Source organism: Scaptodrosophila lebanonensis, unplaced genomic scaffold (assembly GCF_003285725.1).
Source record: "Scaptodrosophila lebanonensis strain 11010-0011.00,11010-0021.00 unplaced genomic scaffold, SlebRS2 tig00000085-arrow-pilon, whole genome shotgun sequence".
In the NCBI taxonomy this organism is placed as follows: Eukaryota; Metazoa; Arthropoda; class Insecta; order Diptera; family Drosophilidae; genus Scaptodrosophila; species Scaptodrosophila lebanonensis.
In genome coordinates this window covers 2841228-2859416 of record NW_022060564.1, presented here as the reverse complement: position 1 = coordinate 2859416, position 18189 = coordinate 2841228, and the positions used below count along the sequence as shown (strand labels likewise).

The following is an 18189-nucleotide window of genomic DNA, read 5'->3' as shown; positions in this document are numbered from 1 at the left end:
AATAAAAGAAATGTGAGCGATTCGTAGATATATAGTCCTCCTATACCAATTGTACATTTCAATGTAATTAGCATATAACTAGCTAACAGAGGGAGCGAGGCTACGAACGCGGGCAGCGCGCTGTTACTTAACAGCGGTCGCTTACAGCTGTAGCTAACAGCGCGCTGGCACGTTAACACAATTCAAAGAGTTTTTTAATTAACAAAATATTAACAGTGCGCTGTGGTTTATTTTATACCCTCCCTGTAAACTAACTAAATCGCTACACCTAACACGTATGGCAGGCTCGAGAGTTGATTTACAGTTATGATTTTTGATTCTTTGCCTTTACTTTTGCATTCTTACAGAGAGCATTCTCTTGACAGCTGCAATGCAAAGCTTAGTTTTTCGGTCTCGTCGGTCATTGGAGTTGCCGGCAGCTCTTAGAAAACCTATAGTTAATGGTTTAAATATTAGTAAAACTATGTGAAAGCATATGTATGTATATGTATACATTTTATGTTGCGAGCGAAGTGTGCATAATATGTGTTTATTAATGCAAAAATTCCGTATATTTATCTAGGTATGTGTGTTGGCCTAATATCAAATGAATTGCGCAGTGCCTCAATTTTTGTTTTGTTTTTTTAATTGGTTATAATTGTGATTCAATAAGTTAAAGTTTTCCAATTTTGAAATGTTCAAGTATAAATATGTAAGTACGCACTGATTCATATTTGGTTACTGCATAATATATAATTTTCACTTTTCAATTTACTATTTTACTGCGTAATTTAATATGCATATGTATGCATGTATGTATGTACAAACATGTAAACATAACAGTTCATGTATGTATGTATGTATACGCATAATTCTCTCAATTGGCGTTGATATTAGCAGACAAAATGTTACCATAACATAACAGAGACACAAAATAGGAAAGAAGAAAACGCAGTTTAAAGAATTTGCCTAACTGTTTGAAAAATTTGAGTGTAGGAGGATATCTCACTCCCATACTTCCTAAACTGACAAGTGCTTAGATAAATTCTTCTAAAAGCCATTAACCATTAACCAACCTAAGAACAAAAGCAAAAGTATTCCCTCATGCTTGCCGGAAGCCTTGCTCCCATGATTCATTTCAGAGTCCCATTACTATCCTGATTATTAAGCCACATTGATAGTCCCTCTGCAAATTCCTGCTGGTTTGCAATATATTGTATTTTCAAAAAACTAGTAAATTGATATTGTTCTTAAAGAGAAACTGTAAATAGTTACTTGTTGAAACTACTAATGAAATCCACCTCTCTCAAATCCAATTACTATGAAGTTCAAAATATTTGCCACTTACACATTCACCGGCGCACTCACATAGAATGCATTGCGACGCGTGCTCTCGTGTGCCTTGACTTGGACAACCAGACCCAGTCCGGCGGGGGGCGGAGATCGTATTCGTGCCAGTAGCCAGCGAAGTGCTTCATCTGGCGCATCCTCGGGAAATTCAATGACCACGTCGCATTGGGTGGGTATTTTGTTGAGCCACAGACGTCGCGGCGTCATCAAATGACCGGCGTACGGCACTTTGCGGCGTAGTTGGCGGGAAGCTGCAAAAAGCAAAATAAATTAAGGATTTAGTTAGTATTAGACATAAACAAATGCGTTCATAACAGCTTAACTAACACATCTTGTTCATCATTTCTACCCTTTTTAATAAGATAAATATTCAGACAAGTAAAAACACTAATGAACGGACAAATGTTATTAAATTAAACATGAACAACAAAATTTTAATTAAGAATATTTAGGTAAACATTTAAACTTTCATTCTGTATCCCAAATTGCATTGTTTATTGAGGGCCATGACTGGATTACTATATATACTATATCCTACATTATGTCACTACCAATTGTCGCAACTCTCATCCGATTGTCGTCGAAATGGGTATTATTTATCTTAAGTTTCTTCGAAATCGTTGCACTATATCATAAACTGTCAAAGGAGTAATTAGCACAACAAAATTGCACTTCAATTGCAAAACCGTGACTGGCTGAAGCGCTGATGCAGAGTATACATAGTCGTACTTGAGTGACTTTAGCGTTCTACACGCTTTCTTAATTCTTTTGTAATGCTTTTCTATGCATCGACAGCCTTTTTTTTTCCACACAAATAACAATGAGAAAAAAATCTTACTTATTTATTATTTGTAGTTTATTTTAAAAAAAAATTGTATTCTATAAAATAATATTTTAATTGCTTATAGTATATATGTATATATAGTATATCTTTTGAAAAGTGCCTTTTTTTGCAAACCTGCATTTTCATGCCCTGCTGGCGACAGGAGCAAGATAGGCTACATAAATAGTTGCCTGAGCGCCCGTGAAAAAATGTTCAAAGTAAACGAAAAATGCGATAAGCGCATCAAGAGTGGCATCCACAGGCCAAAACGAGGGCTGCCTGAGCAATAAATAAATGCTGAGTGCGTTGTTCGCTATAAATGGAATTAATAAATACAACGTTTGAAAGCATTTAAAAAATGTTGCAATTATGCATTGCTGTTGAATAATGGAATTCAATTCTCTTTTTTAACAAGAGAGAACGCTACAGTCGAGCAAGCCCGACAGTGTAATACCCTGTACCCAGGTAAACTTCCGTCACTGAGTTATATGCGCCCATAGCAGCAGCAAAAAGAGGAAGAAGAAGAGTGAGCTTGTTGCTGCAGTTTGGTGGGGTTGTACTGGCGAGAATTTGTTTTGCTAATAACTTTTCTTAGAATTGACCGAATTGAATAAAATTTTAAACAACAGTAGACAATTTTATATTAATTATGTGTGCTTGGTTTAGGTAGCATTTGAAATGTGGACACTATTGACGAAATTCTGTAGCGGGGGAAGGGGGGGAAAATTAAAAAAAAAAAACATAAACTCGTCCTTACTCGGACCTAGGAGAATCTGGATGCCAACTTTGGTTATTCTAGCTTTTATAGTTTCTGAGATCCTCGCGTTCATCCAGACGGACGGACAGACGGACGGACAGACGGACGGACATGTCTAGATCGATTTCTCTCGTCATGCTGATCAAGAATATATATACTTTATGGGGTCGGAGATGCTTCCTTCTGTATGTTACATACTTTGCACAAACCTAATATACCCTTTTTACCCTACGGGTACAGGGTATAAAAACATGCGAAACTACAACATTATCTCCCATCTAATTTGTCCCAAAGAGCTTCTAATTTGTTTGTAAAGAGCTCAGAGTTAAACTTAAACTGCTGAGTAATTGTAGTAAGAATTCTGCATATTTACAAAAACCAGAAATCATAATTAAGCAAAGCTTCTCCTTTTTCTTTTGAAATTTGTGCTTGCTCGCAGTATAAAGAATTACAAAGTCAATTTTCAATATTGATAGCTTTCCAAATTTCCCATTAGCTTACCCCATAAATCGACATCCATACCGGCCAGTTTGGCTTATCCGCAAATACTTCTAAACACTTTAGCAGCTCAAAAGAGCTAACAAGCTCTATCAACTTACCAAATAGCTCTCTTTGGCGCCAAATATGAAAAACATGCCAACCCGTAGCCGGCAGCTCAAAAGCAGCTTTATGTTGCATGCAACAGCAACAACAACAAATGGGTTCCTGCCAGCACAACACAACACAAATAACAACCGCACAAAATTTGCCACAACTTTTAATTACGATGGAAAAGGTGGAAGGGCAACGGCAACGGCAAGGACTAAAAAGTTGACTGCTGCTTTTTTCTCATTTTTGCTCCGCTGTCCTTTACAGAAGGCGCGGAAATGTGAAAGCGCCTGATAAGAGCTGAAGAAAAATCACTAAAATTTGGTAATGACAGTGGAAAAGTCGAACTAACGACGCGGCCCAAGAAGCCAACGTTCCGCTGAAATATGCCTTCCACTTGGACAACACACTGAGGGTTTCAGATAGGCAGATAATTAATGGGGCCCAGAGCAACTATAAACACAACTGCTGTTCCGGAACAGATAGCGTCGAATGGCTATGGAATGGCTAGCATATTGGAGCTCCGTGAAAGGTTGCCGTATCCAAGAAGAAAAATCTAGATATCGTGTTTGGTTCTTATAAGTAACTCGAATAGTTTCTGAGATCCGAGCAGACAGATGACTCATCATACTGATCAAGAATATAGCATCTATACTTTGGAAACAAACTTGTTTGCTTAGATACTTTAAGTGCCTTTTTATCATATTGGCAGCTCCTTCTTTATTGTTATTATTATTATTATTCAAATAGTCCAATCCAATCTTATTTCCCCTTCTCAAACATATAAGTAGCCCATGCCAGAAAATTATTCTTGTCTTATCATTTGTTATTTATTATTATTGTTATATATTTATTCATCATTTTCAATGATAAAACTTTCCAATTTACACGCATCATTATTAAATTGTTCATCCAACACTCGTAATGCCAATCAATAATTTATTAACATCCCTTTTCCACTCTATTCATAATATTTTCATATTCATGTTGCAATCCTTTTAGCTTTTTCATGCAGAACGGATTTTGTGTTTTTATATTTCTAAAGAATTCGGGATATTGTGAAAGATTTTTGATTGAAACTTCCTTAACCTTATGGGACTCGTGTGAAATTTTGTTACATTTTAAAACATCTCTCCATTCATTGCGTTGCAATTCGCTTATCGCTTCCAAAAGCAGTGGCAGACAAATGAAATATTCTGCACGCTCATCTGAATAGTCCATCAAAGGCCTTCGTCCAAACTGATAATAAAAAAAAAAACTGTATGGCTAAGAACGTTTTATGTTTCTGAAACTTACAATAGAATAGGGAAGAAGAATGGCAAGTGCCCAGACCAGCCAACTCATTTTATGTGTATTTCTCTACTAAGAAAAGCAGCTTCGAAATACAGTTTTAAAAACCATGAGCAGAAAAAGTTATATGTAACCAATTGATTTCAAATTAAATTCGTATGCTACATAAATAAATAAATAATTAGATTAGTTTTGAAAGTCATTTTAAAGTAAACAACTTTTAACTTGTTGCCTTACAGCTTTTGCCGGCAGCGTCTTTATTTTTTTAACAAGTATTGAAATTCTATCCACATTTTAATTCTCTTACTTTTCCCATATGCTGAGGTATGTTGACTAATGATTTATTGCTAAATTGAACAAATTTATTAACATCTGTCAATTCTAAACTTGTCAAGTTAAACTCAACAAAAATGCCGTTAACAATTTCTTTCATATGAATAATCTACAAAACAGAATCTAAATAGCAGAAACAAACCCCAAAATATAACCATAACGGTCGCTGAATATTTCTTCAATAAGTATAAATTATTTTTGTTAAGGCCGTTTTGTGTAGAAAATAAATTTGTCAAACTGTGATAATATAGGTATTTAAAACAAAAAGCTAAAACAAATATTCTTAAATCATTATCTACAATCAAGGCAAAACTTGCCCTTAGCTTCTTACTTCTATAATAATCAAGTAACTATACTTGTATATATTCAACAACCATTATCTATCATTTTTCTTATTTCATCCACTTTCCCGAGTGTCTTTCTTTCATTTTTAGCACAAGCAGCTTTCTTTTTCTTCACTTTCCGCAAATAGACTGACACCTCATTAAGTGCAGAAGGCCCCTCTTTCCGCTTATAACTAATGCGGGAGCATTTTCCAATTCGAGTCAATTCAGCTTCAAGTTTTCCAAACAGATACAGGATACCAACAGAATGCAGAACACATTTGTAACTCTTTCGCCCTTCGGTTGTACTATTTTCGTCCATTGATTGCTCGCCAAGCTGTTCACAAATAACTATAAAACCTTGATTTTATATGATTGGACACAACTTACGATGGCACGTGGCAAAAGCAACAAAAACATCAAATATATTGGGGTCATAGTGTAGCGAATTGTGCCAAAACGAGAAATTTGCAGCACAGTTTATTGAGGTGAAACCAATTGGCAACATTTACCAGGCAGGCATACTATAGTATCTCGATTTATGACAGCAACTGCTTATATTGATTTTCAATACTAGATGTTCATGACTTTAAAAATGAAATCATTTAAGCTTTGCAATGTAGTGAGTAAAAGAATAATTCAAGCGTAACTAAATCCATCAGCGCCAGTTTGAGAAAACTTTACTTCCTTCTGAACAGCAGAAGCTAATTGTTATTGGAGACAGTTATTTCAATCTCCTATTTGTTAATTGACAAATACTTGGCAGGCATAGAATAAATCGCCCCTTCAAAACGTATTAAAGATATTAATTAAATAATAATAATTTAGAAAAATTAGACGTTCCAACATTTTCATTTCAACAATCGTAGCTTTCATCATGTCTTTGAGGATTTTTCATTATCCCTTAGCAAACGTGAAAAGTTCTTGGAACGGTTGACGTCACACGCTAAGTATCTTATCAGTTGGTAGCCGTAACAAAAGTTATATAAATCACACAACTCAGCTATTAATGCATTAGTTAAGCTGAATGCACACAACAAGTCGAGATAGTTATAGAGCGCTAATTGCGTGGCAGCAAGCAACTAATCCCTTATCCACACAAAGATTCACACACACTCGTATATAAATGATTTTCCATTAGTTCAGCGCTACATGAACTGGAAAACTAATGTACAAGAATAAAAGCCACAGCACTATATATTTATTTATTGAAATCTGGCAAATAACTGTCAATATCAAATGAATCGAAAAGCTTCACCAAACCACATCATCTATAATCAGAAAGAATTTTATGATTCAGCTGATTTGTTAAAACTGGATAAAAACGGTGTAACTACAATTCTTATTTACATTACAAAAATCCACAAAAATTTCCACACAGTCATATTTTTATAATAATTTCAAACAAAACAATACCTTTGGCCACAAATTGGCTTCAAAATAATACATGCTCTAAACTAGTTTCCCAAAAAATAAATAAAACATCTAGTTCCACAAACTGTGGCAAAGCACACAGCTCTAATTGGGTATTGTACGATAAAGATATCCAAAACATGTGTGCACTGAAATGTGAGTAATCGCTCAGCTTCACAAAATTTGTTAAATATGTAAATCACATAATGGGCGAAGCGGTAATTAATATCATAAATAAATCCCCACACACTAAGACCTGTGCGCCCTCATAGATAATTGCAACGTTGTGGCCCCCGCCTTCTTTCCGCTCACATAACAAATGAGCTGTAAATTTTCCCGAAACCAACAAATTGTTCAACAGCGCAAATAAATGCAAATCGTCAGTAGAACCAATAAATATACATATAGTATGTGTAATATATACGCACGGTTAAATATATATACATAGCATACATATTTGTATGCATATATTTAAACATGCTGCGCATAGAACACGCCCCCTGGGCGGGTTGGGATCACAAAGATTTGACATGTGCCCGCTCTGGTCATAAAATTGTGACAATAGTAGGCTTTCTGGACCCCAAGGAGCGCACATACGCGCAATAAATAGTTGAGACAGCTTAGGCAGCTTGTTGAATGCTAACGATTGGCATTTTAGGGAACATTTTGGCAGTGCTTTGTACGGAAGAAACTCTGTATAGTGGACAAAATTTCCAACTCAAAAAATCGAAGGAAATCTTTGATGGCCATTTCAAGCAAATGTATACCTATGGAAATGAGAAGAGGCTATGAAGAACAGTAGGGCAAGCCCGACATTGAAATACCCTGTACCTAAACAAACGAACGCTGCTGTGTTAGGCGCCCATAGCAGAAGCAACAAGAAGAAGTCCAAGGGCGTACCCCTCCCTGCAATTTGAGAGTATAATAATTAATAATAAATAAAAATATACATAATAAAATAAAATTATTTCGCTAATTACATTTCTTCGAATTTAGTTTTATATTTAAATTTATTTATTTATTTAACATATGTTAAACAAATGATTAAATACAGTGCACATTTGAAATGATGTTGAAATCGTCATTCAAATGAAAAGACAGTCAGATAACATGAATAGTAACATTTGAAGGAATTTATTGCTTTGTCAGATCGAAAGAGTGCCGTAAACTTGCGCTTGTGGCTGTCAAATTGTTGGCAGAAACGGTGCTAAACAACCGAAGGACCCACACACTCACACACACACTCCCACACACACACATTGTGCCATGAATAATTAATGAAATCAACGACGTTGCCTGTCGCCACAGGCGCTTCTTGTGGGTGTCGAAAGCGCCTCAATGCGCATTCCTCCCACTCGGTTGGGTATCGGTTGGGAAACAAACTCGTAATTTGTAAGCATTGCATAAGCATTGCACCACCCCCGAACCACACGAAACCACTCAAATTTAATCAGCAGAGTCGCTGCTCAACCTAAGCTTGTGTGTGGACTCGTAATTGGTGCAGCTTAGACGCCATTTTCACATTTACTTAAAACAGTTTAAGCTTTCATTAATGTCAGCGAATGATAATGATGTAATGATGACGATATAGTTATAATGCGTTCAGACCAATGTCACGAACAGAGCTGAAGAATAAGAGAAACTCGTTAGCAACTCAACTGTATCTAATTGCCTCGCTTACAAAAGCGTCTAATTGAAATCTGATGATGTAATTTCGTGTGATGGCAGCTCATCTCATCTCTTCTCAGCCAGCACCTGACTACTTACTCTCACTCCCTGGACTCGTTAGCAAGTCAAGTCAGGCATTTGACTGACCACTAATATGGGCAACACGTGCCCATATGAATGCAGGCGCATGTCCAGACATGCGTGTGCATGAGAAAATACACACAATTGTCCCCTGGAGCTGCAGCCTGAAAATGACATTTTAAATGGGCCAATTGGATCCGGGTAGTGGAGTTGAAAGCTGTTTAAGTCAAGCAGAGCAGGCAAATTGATTTGGAAATTTGTTAGTCGGTTGTACCACAAGGAGTGGTCCTGCAATAATTAAACCAATTATTTCCGATTAGAGATGAAAGCATTAACGACGTTATTTAGACACGTTTCGAGCCATTTCCAGTTGCATTTCTGATCGTTTCTGATATTTATATTTATTTATTTAATATGTCGGCATTGTCTAACGTTATAATGACGCCTGAGAAGCTAAAAAAGTCTAAATACTTAGAAAAAAATATAATAAAATTACAAATATGTCTAATAAACGCCTTCGACGCGATGGGAGAATTTTATTTGCAAAAATAAAAAAAAAAAATTAAATAAACATTTAAAATTATAAAACTTTAAAAGAAAGGAAACTTGAATTAATGAATAGCTTATTTCTGAAATAAAACTACAAATAAATGAAAAAAAAAGTAATCTTCTAAGGCGATGGGGGAAGATTTATTAGCCAGTCCGGCGAACTATGACGTGTGTGGCCAGAGATTCCGGAAATGCCCAAAAAGAAAGGCTTTAAGAAAGTGAAGACAGATTTTAATTAATTAAATTGGTAATTTAATTTTTAAAAAACTCCCGAAAAGGCTGTAAATTGTGGCAAACAACTCTTCCTCCATCGTGTCAGAACTAACAGCAGAATTCATTAAAAAATTATTCACTCAAAATTGTTTTTGTGTTAGTTGCGCATTATCTATTTACTTATAGGGATTTCCAATTTTCAACCTCCTTTCAAATAATAGAGCGCAATACAAACGCGAATATGTAACGAAATATTTAAACCATGTATTAAAAAGGGTAAACTCAGTTAGCTCTTAACAGACATATAAAAATAAGTTATCGTAGTTAATAAAAAAAAGTTGTTTAATTACAACCAATTAGAAATATCCAGAAATATGATTAAAATCGGACATAGGCGACCCAAAGCTATGGCAGCTAGTGCTCCAAAACTTTAACTAGTTTAATAATTAATTGTTAATCATCTCATAAATAAATACATTTCCTATATTCTTCAATTTATATCGCTGCTGTATGGAGTTAGAAATGCTTTGACATTATCAGACACTCCCACAAAATGAAATGCCGCACTTTTCACATAATCCTTTAATATTATATCTTCTTTTCTTTATTTCGATGCAACATGCCGTAAATTTTACACATGGGTGCAATAAAGTCGACGTTGACCAAATTAATGCCCGTCGTCGTTGACAGTGGCAGGAACAATAAAAAAAAAGAACAGCAACAACAATATCTACGAGACAGTCTACAACAATAGCCTCTGAGCATTTGCGCCACCTAACCATAGTTGTCCTTTAATAGCATTGTGGCACATTTTTATAGATGCACTGAACTTTTCTCGTGATTAATGTGAAGACTAACTGTGTGTGTGTGTCTGTGTGTGCTTGTGAGTGTGTGTGTGTGCCGGCTGACTGCCCACACTGTTATGTGCGCTCTCTAGACCTTTGTTGTCTGGTCAGCATAAATTAATTGCATTTGTGTGTGGAGGAGTCGCCGTCGAGTGTTGTGCACAAGAGTGTGAGCGCGAGAATGGTTTTTGTTGATGTTACTGTTACTGTTGCTGTTGGCAGTTACTGTAAGCAGTACGTTATATGAGGTACGTGGCCTATATAGAAAATGGCACGCAATTAATTTGGCTGACCCACTTACAAGTTAGTAAAAGGTTAGTAGTTATTTAAGTCGTGTTTAATTTGACTTTATCTAAGGCGAAGGTGGCAGGGAATTATTTCAATAAACTCAAAATCCAACACCATAATCTCGATTGTGATGAGCAAAATATGCAAAATTGTGTTGATGTCTGCTTCAAAAAAATTCTGAAGCTTGAGTGCCTATTTTCTTGGTTATCATTATCTATGTTGCTAGTAAGCTGTTGGCAAAAACTGCAGCTGCCAGCGTCCACGAACAAGCAGAAATTCTGCAGCGTTTCAGGTCGCTCTGAAATCCCCGGTTAAGCTGAAAGGGGAAGGCCTTTCTAGGGCTAGAACTCTACTGCTACTCTGGCTGGTCATCAACCAAGTCAGAGCAGAGTAATTCTAGAAATAAGGGGCTAACAGCACATCAAGTCTCTTAGTAGCATACTTCACTAGCTTAAGTACGGGCGGACTATTAAACCATAGCACATCTTTTATACGAGTGTAGGGATCTTTAATCTTCAGTCTTAATTTGCAAAAATTATACATTTCTCGATGAGAACTGGTCGCCTTTAAATTGGAGGTAAAGCTCGTTTGGTCCCTGTAGGGAGCACATTAATTTGGGGCTCAAAAGAGCATATCAGATCGCTGTTCCTTGTCCTTACTCTTTCGTAAAAATCCACATTAAAATAACAATAAAAATCATTCCCTTTCTATAACACATTAAAAAGGTATATGTAGATAAGAAACTTTAAAATCCATAAAAATAAACATTTCAATATATTAATCAACGGTTCAATTATTTTAATTATAGCACTTGATTACTAATATATGTTAGTTTACTTGTACTTGCAAATTAAATTACATTTTTTGAAACTGAATATCCATTTTTTATATATTAGTCAAATAAATTATAACTAAAAATCGTTTAAACATTGCTAACAGGAATAGCAGGAACTATAATCAATTATGAATAAAACCAAAAGCAAGGTATTTAAAACAATAAAAACGGCGCTCCTACATTTTTTTAAAGCATTTTCTCAGTAGTGGCTGAAGTGCTGAAACGAGTTCTCAAACTATAACATCTTTTATTCAGTGGCATAGGTATTCTCTACGCTTCACACGCCCCTGCAATCGGACGATGGCACAATATTTGTTAGCTCACACAATTCCGAGCCCGATACCCCAAAGCACGCCCCCAACACTTAATATATCAGAACGATGGCATAGATATTTTATGCAAAGAATTTTCATAGCCAAGCTCTTTCCTCCTACACTGACAGCTGAAACCACTCAAAGTGTCAAAACGCCCACCAGAGCCGCTGCTGAGTGGTGCGGACACGGGCTCGGTTGGTACCCTCGAGCGCTGAGTCTATTGATTGGATCTGCATATATAATTGAAGCGCACAATTCAAAAGGTTGCGACGTTTCTGTCCGTCATTTGATGGACGGACCCATGAAATGTGTCATAAATAGAAATTGTGGCTTTCAACCGAAAGCTGCAAATCAGCTCTGCAAATATTTCATTAAAAATATTTGCGCAAGTTAAAAGCGTACATGTGTAAACAATCGCCAGCTTTAATTACTCTTTTCCATCTGCCGCAGACAATTTTCATTTTTCTCTGCAACTCATAAAATATTCCACAAGTTGCTGGCCAACTGAAGAGCAAGTGGCTGTGAAACACAAATAGACAGCTAAACCAAAAAAAAAAGAAGAAACTTGTCTGTCTGTCTGTCTGTTTGCTTGTTTGTGTGTCTGTTTGTGTCAGCTTGTGTGTGTGTGTGTGTGGTTATGAAAGGGTTAATGAGCACAGACGTCTACAAGTGGCAAACTGTGAGGTGAAGCTCAAAGAGATATGGCCCTGACTTTTGGCAGACAACAGCGAAAGGCATGCCCCGCACACTGGGCAGAAGTTAATTAAAGCAAGCAATCGAAAGGCAGAGCAACAATCAATTGCCAACAAGAACTTTAGTTGTGGATAAATGAAGAAAAGCTTTCAAAAACAAGTCTATTCATTTCATTCTACTGATTTATTTAATTAACGACAAACAAAACTCGCCACGTACAAAACACATTGAACTTAAAAAGTTAAAATAAACGAAGACTATAAGATCACAATCATATTTCAAACATTTAGACTCGATTACATACACTCAGAAAGCAAACGCGGTATTAAATAAAATCTACAAGATAAAGCGGCATCCACAATTTGGGCTGAAACCTGCTCGGACTTAGGAATTCATTCAATTCATTTTTTTTTTTTTTTTTTTAATGTATTTGATTTGGTGTCCTAATGCACTGCTTCACTAAATCTTTTTGTATTCTCAGTACTTATAAGTACATATGGCTTGCAAGTATATAATTTAATTTAATTTAATTTAATTTAATTTAATTTAATTTAATTTTTTAACAAAAAAAAGTCACTCAAAAATATAAACAAGAACTGCAGCTGCCACACGAGCATTACAATTCTGGACCAATGTGCGATGCAGATAGCTTTTAGCTCCCGACGCATAAAAGTGTGCTACACAAACTTCAACAAGCACCAACATTTCACTCCTTAACTTTTTTACAACTTCTGCAGAATTTTCGAGCATATTACAAAACAAATTTATGCAGATTGAACTTATTATAATGAAAGTTGTGGATAGAAAAAGGAAATAGGCACACAGTCACAAGCAAATAATAATAAAAATTATTGCGAGGCTCGCATGTAAATGTTCACCCAAAAGGTAGATGGCTAGAGATGGTCAAACTACTTATGTATATGCTCTACGCAAGAAATATTCTATTAGAAGAGGAGGAAAAACGGACATCGCTAATCATAGATTTCCCTATTACATTTCATCCAACATTCTTCCTTCAGGATGTTACGAACTTTAAAGTATATACAAATAAACAAAAGCATTTTCTAATTTTTTTCTTGTATGCCATTTCTTATAGAGGCAAGAAAATCATCTCATCTAAAATATAACCAACAGCAAATAACAACAATAGACTAAATAAATGTGGTTTAACTTTAAAGATTAAACTCTTAGACTACCCCAAGTCGGGCGAAATTAAGATATGAATCAAATGAAAATTTGCATTACCAATCAGTAGCTGTGGCAGCATTAAATTAACATGTATATTCGAACAAGTGTATTATTATAATAAATGAAATATTTATACCAAACACAGTTCACTTGGCATGTTCAGGAAGTTCTAACATTATCACGCATTGCCCCGTGACACGCACGACCCTCCTGCCAATAGCATTTAATGTGTGTGCTCAGTTCGTTGCTGCTTAACACAACAGTTGTCGATAAAAGTCAATGCCTAGCCATAATTACAAATTATGTGCACAAATTAAATAATAAATCTTGCTTATGTTTATAATGAAAATCCACTTATTGCGAGGACGAACGCACAGGGCGCGATAACAACAAACTGACAGGCAGAGAAAACAAACTGTCGTAGAAACTCAAGGACATGCTAAGCACCTAAGCACACTGAGAGAAATAAAGCTGCTGAAAACTGGTAGAAATTTAAACACAAATGGAAACAAATATATTTTACAAATTAAGAATACTTCTGAAATTTCATTATTTATCCGAATTCACAAATGCAACTGGGGGTAGTCCTTTTTCCCTTTTGACCTACTAAACGATGTCCTCAACAAGCAGGATGCGAAAACAAATGAGAGGCATGGAGAACAGAATCTGATCTTGAATTTCTTTACATTAGTCTCATAATCTGCTATGATATATGTATATATAAGCCGGCATTGTATTGTCAATATTATAGTAATAATTACACACAAATCGAATCTAAATTCTTCACCGTTTTCTTGAGCTTCTAATACTCTTCTTTCAGTGTAATTATACCACACACAATGCATCCTTACTTGTGTGTGTGTTGAACTTTATTTAGTTGTTAGTGTTGGCATGTTAATATCACGTGAAACATGAAATTTACTCACACAGCCACACAAGCATATAGACAGGCAGGCTGGCAGGCTGGCAGGCGCAGAGACAGGCAGACATGCAGGCGGACTGACAGGCTTTTAGGCTGACGCTCTTCAACATTTTAATGGCTTTTCAGCCCAGCAGGATAACGCGAACTAGCAGCAGCAGCAGCCATACAAATGCGTTCACGTACGGTCGCTTAAAGTGCGTGTCCGTGCTTCAGCTTTAACATTTTAATTGCTGTAAATTAATTATGATTTAAAAAGTGACGAGTAATTACGATTTAAGTGGTTACAGATTCAAGTTTCTAACAGCATTAATGTCGCACGTCTGCCTGTCTACTCGTACACATAAAAGTCAAAACCTTAACTTAGGTGAGCAACGGGGCGTATGCGTAATGTGCGTATACGTAATGTGACAATGAAAGCCTCAACAGCGACGCTTAATGTCACTCCCGAGTGAGTGCTTACTTGCCATACGATTCGTGCACAATGTAAAAAGGTAAACAATTCAAAATATATGTGTGTACATACGAGCTTATATGCAGATATACTTACATATAGGTATGTCTGTATGTGAGTTATATGACAGAGATACAAATAGGCAGGTTAGCAGGCTTTGCGGAGCTTAAAACCGCACTCCGCATTAAATTAGATGGCTTAAGAAGAAATCCCACAATGACATAAAGCAAATATAATGATCCATAATGCAAAAAGTAGAAATGAAATGCTTTGTTGACTTAAACCAAAAGAGGCAAAAAAATTGACTTAAAAAAGTAATTGGTTCTCGAGCGAAGTGCGCTCTAAGAAGTAAACTAAGCAAGAGCCTATTTAGTATTGATTGCGATTTGAATAAAGTAGGCATGTCTATGATAATATTTACTTATTGGAGGTAAATGTGAAAACACATCGATTTATTAAACAAATATTTACTTTAGCGCATTTAAAGAAAATCATTTTTTAATGGTAATGCTTTTCCTATAAGTTGTCATTTAAAATGTTTAAATTTCCTTAACTGCTTTGATTAGCTTTAGCTAGCCAGCAAAACAAGCTATAACTTAAAGAAATATTTATTTTTTCTGAAACGTATAATTGTGCCACTAAAGATGTAATATTTACATATCTTTGTTATTTTTATTCATTAAATATTGCTATTATTTGTTTTTAAAATATTGTCTGGCTGATTCAGCAATATGTATTGAGTTATGGCAGCTGAGCAATCATGCAAACTCTATTAAAAAAAAAAAATAAATAAATAAAATAAATAATCTAAAGCATTTAATAAATCTCTCTAATTTTAAAGAACGTTTTTAAAATCTTTTTTTATGGCTATTAATGTTCTTTTTATGAAATTTAAATTGAATATTGATAAATAAATTATTGTTATATGTTTTTGTTCTTAACCCGAAATAAATTTATTAAATTCTGACTTTGATAAACCTGTTATAGAGTCCTACATGTTTCGCTTCCCTACACTACCAAAACTAATTAAATTCGCAAACATTAAGTCTTCACAGTTACATTAACACTTTTTAAATGGATATTGATGGCAAATTTTCCCATGTGTGGTTTTGTTGTGCAGTTTGACAAACATTTTCATTTTCAGCTCAATTTTTTTTCAACAATTTCCATCAACGTAAAATCAATTTCCGTTTTTGTGTGAAGAGCAAACAGCAAGCATGCCATAACATTTGCTTGATGCATTGGCAAACTATACTACCTACTTCAAATGCCCGATACATGTGGTATATGTTTATAAGTGCACCACACTTTCCCCTCCCCCCCCCTCTCTCCCCACACAAGCCCATTCCAGCTGGCGTTTGTTTTGCGATGCTTGCTTCATTGTCCAAGCTGTAAGTTTTGCTCGTTATTGCGTGTACACTCGCTCTCGATCCAGCTCCACCCGCACCCCCTCCACCACTATTCGGTCCAGCTTTGTTTGCTTGGCTGTTTAACATGACATCAAACACACACACACACTCACACACATAGACACATAGACAGACACACTGAATCACATGTCAGCAATTCAATTATGTGCCATGGTTTCAGCCACCTGAATGAAACACCTTTAATGGCTGCTTTGCTCTCCTTTTACACTCAAAAAAACGAAGCTGCTTAGCCAAAAGTTTGTAGCTCTTGCATATCAATGCTTTTTTAACACTTATCGTAAGCTCATGACTTATCATCAGACTAGTATTAGTACAACTAGTAGCTTATGCAATTGATAAAAAACCTGCAAAGATCTTGGCGTACTTTTTAAGACCACATTAAGCTTCAATCTTCGCTTCTCTTCTAACTTAAACAAGGCTAAGGGCGTTTGCTTGTCCCCGAAAAGTGGTCCTTCTAGGGTTAACTATATTTTGCCTTAATGGAAAGTTGTTTACTCGTTTTACTTAATATATTTATATTAAATTGTCCCTATATCACTAAACTACTGTAAAGTTGAATGGTACGGCCTGTAAAGCTCGATAAGTTTGATTTAAGTCTCTTCTCCTTCTTTTTGCACTTTGTGGCATAAATTGGAATTCCAACCTTCCCCCTACTCAAGCAGAATTCTGTCGTCATCAAGTATCAGCTCGCTTAATTTTTAAAACACACTTGATGCATGCATTCTTTTCCAATTTTAATTGCTTTACTTTTTGCATTTTTTAAATACAAATATGATACTTTCTAAGTCGAAATGAACATTTTTCTTTGCTACGATGATATTTCTTTTGGTGTACGCTGCCCTGGTAGCTGTGCAGAACACGTTTATCATCATTATTGGTCGCCAGAGCGACCACAAATCATAATAAATTCAAATGCTATGCGTGCACTCTTCAGACCTTAACTCTTGCAGCCAAATGAGACCCCATAGTGTCGATGTGGAAGTGAAACTAAAAGTTTTTGTGTGTGTGTGTGTGTCTGTCGTAGCCAAAATATTCTTTTTTTTTGGACGTGGACGTGGGCGTGGGCGTGTCATGTCGTGTCGTATCGTGTTGGGTCGAACGTGCCTCACTAATGAGCGTAAATGTGATTTCCTGTGCTTCTTTGTCGCTCCGGCTCACAGTTTTGTGGCTTGCTCTCAATTTCTGTGGCTATTTTTGCTTTGTCGGTTTGCGGGAAACCTTGAGAAACTATTTTTGTGGGCTGGGGCTTGTTGCTGTTGTCTTTTTGCCTTTGACAATGAGAGCAGCAATCAATCATGTTTTGCATGGACACAGGCGTTGCTAACATGGCCAATCTACATAACTGGCCAAGAGCTTACATGCCAAAGCATTTTTGCAGTAATTTATCAAATACTCGTACATGAAAATACGCATCATCGAGTTGATAAACAGGGTGCATTTAATGCCAAGTCACTCCGAAATCTCACATGAAGTGATCAATGTTGGGTAATGGATGGCTTCAGTTAAATAGTTTCGTGTGAGGGTGCAACAAATTATGTTTTCAGATTTTAAAAAAGCAATAAAGATGCTTAATTTCTGTAGATTATGTTGAAATTCAGATCAAAGGAAAATACTTATGTTAGACATTTATTTTGTGGTAAACGGCAAAGGACAATAATAAAATTTTTATGCTGAACAGGCTGAAAAAGAGCTGTTAAAGATAACTCTTAAAACAATGTTTCGAGCTCGTGATAGTACGCTCTGTACTTTATTAATTTTCCTTTACATACATATATATATTAAAATGAGACTTTTGAGATGTTGGACAATTTTTATCATGTATAAAAAAATGACTTTTAAAGCCAAAACTGCAGCGA

At 35.8% G+C, this 18189-nt stretch overlaps 1 protein-coding gene and 1 long non-coding RNA gene across 5 annotated transcripts in view; both read right to left on the bottom strand.

Annotated features, from left to right (window-relative positions):
* Positions 1-18189, bottom strand: part of LOC115626307 (anoctamin-8) — a 52630-nt gene that overhangs the window by 21249 nt on the left and 13192 nt on the right. For all 4 annotated transcript variants that reach the window (XM_030521637.1, XM_030521639.1, XM_030521640.1 and 1 more), the window contains exon 2: positions 1328-1580. In XM_030521637.1, the coding sequence (XP_030377497.1) occupies positions 1328-1580 (253 nt within the window). The remainder of the gene's footprint in view (positions 1-1327; positions 1581-18189) is intronic.
* On the bottom strand, positions 4320-4839 carry LOC115626308. Its single transcript, XR_003995585.1, has 2 exons — positions 4794-4839; positions 4320-4736 (listed from the first exon to the last, which is right to left on the bottom strand). It is a non-coding gene; the product is annotated as an uncharacterized LOC115626308 (long non-coding RNA).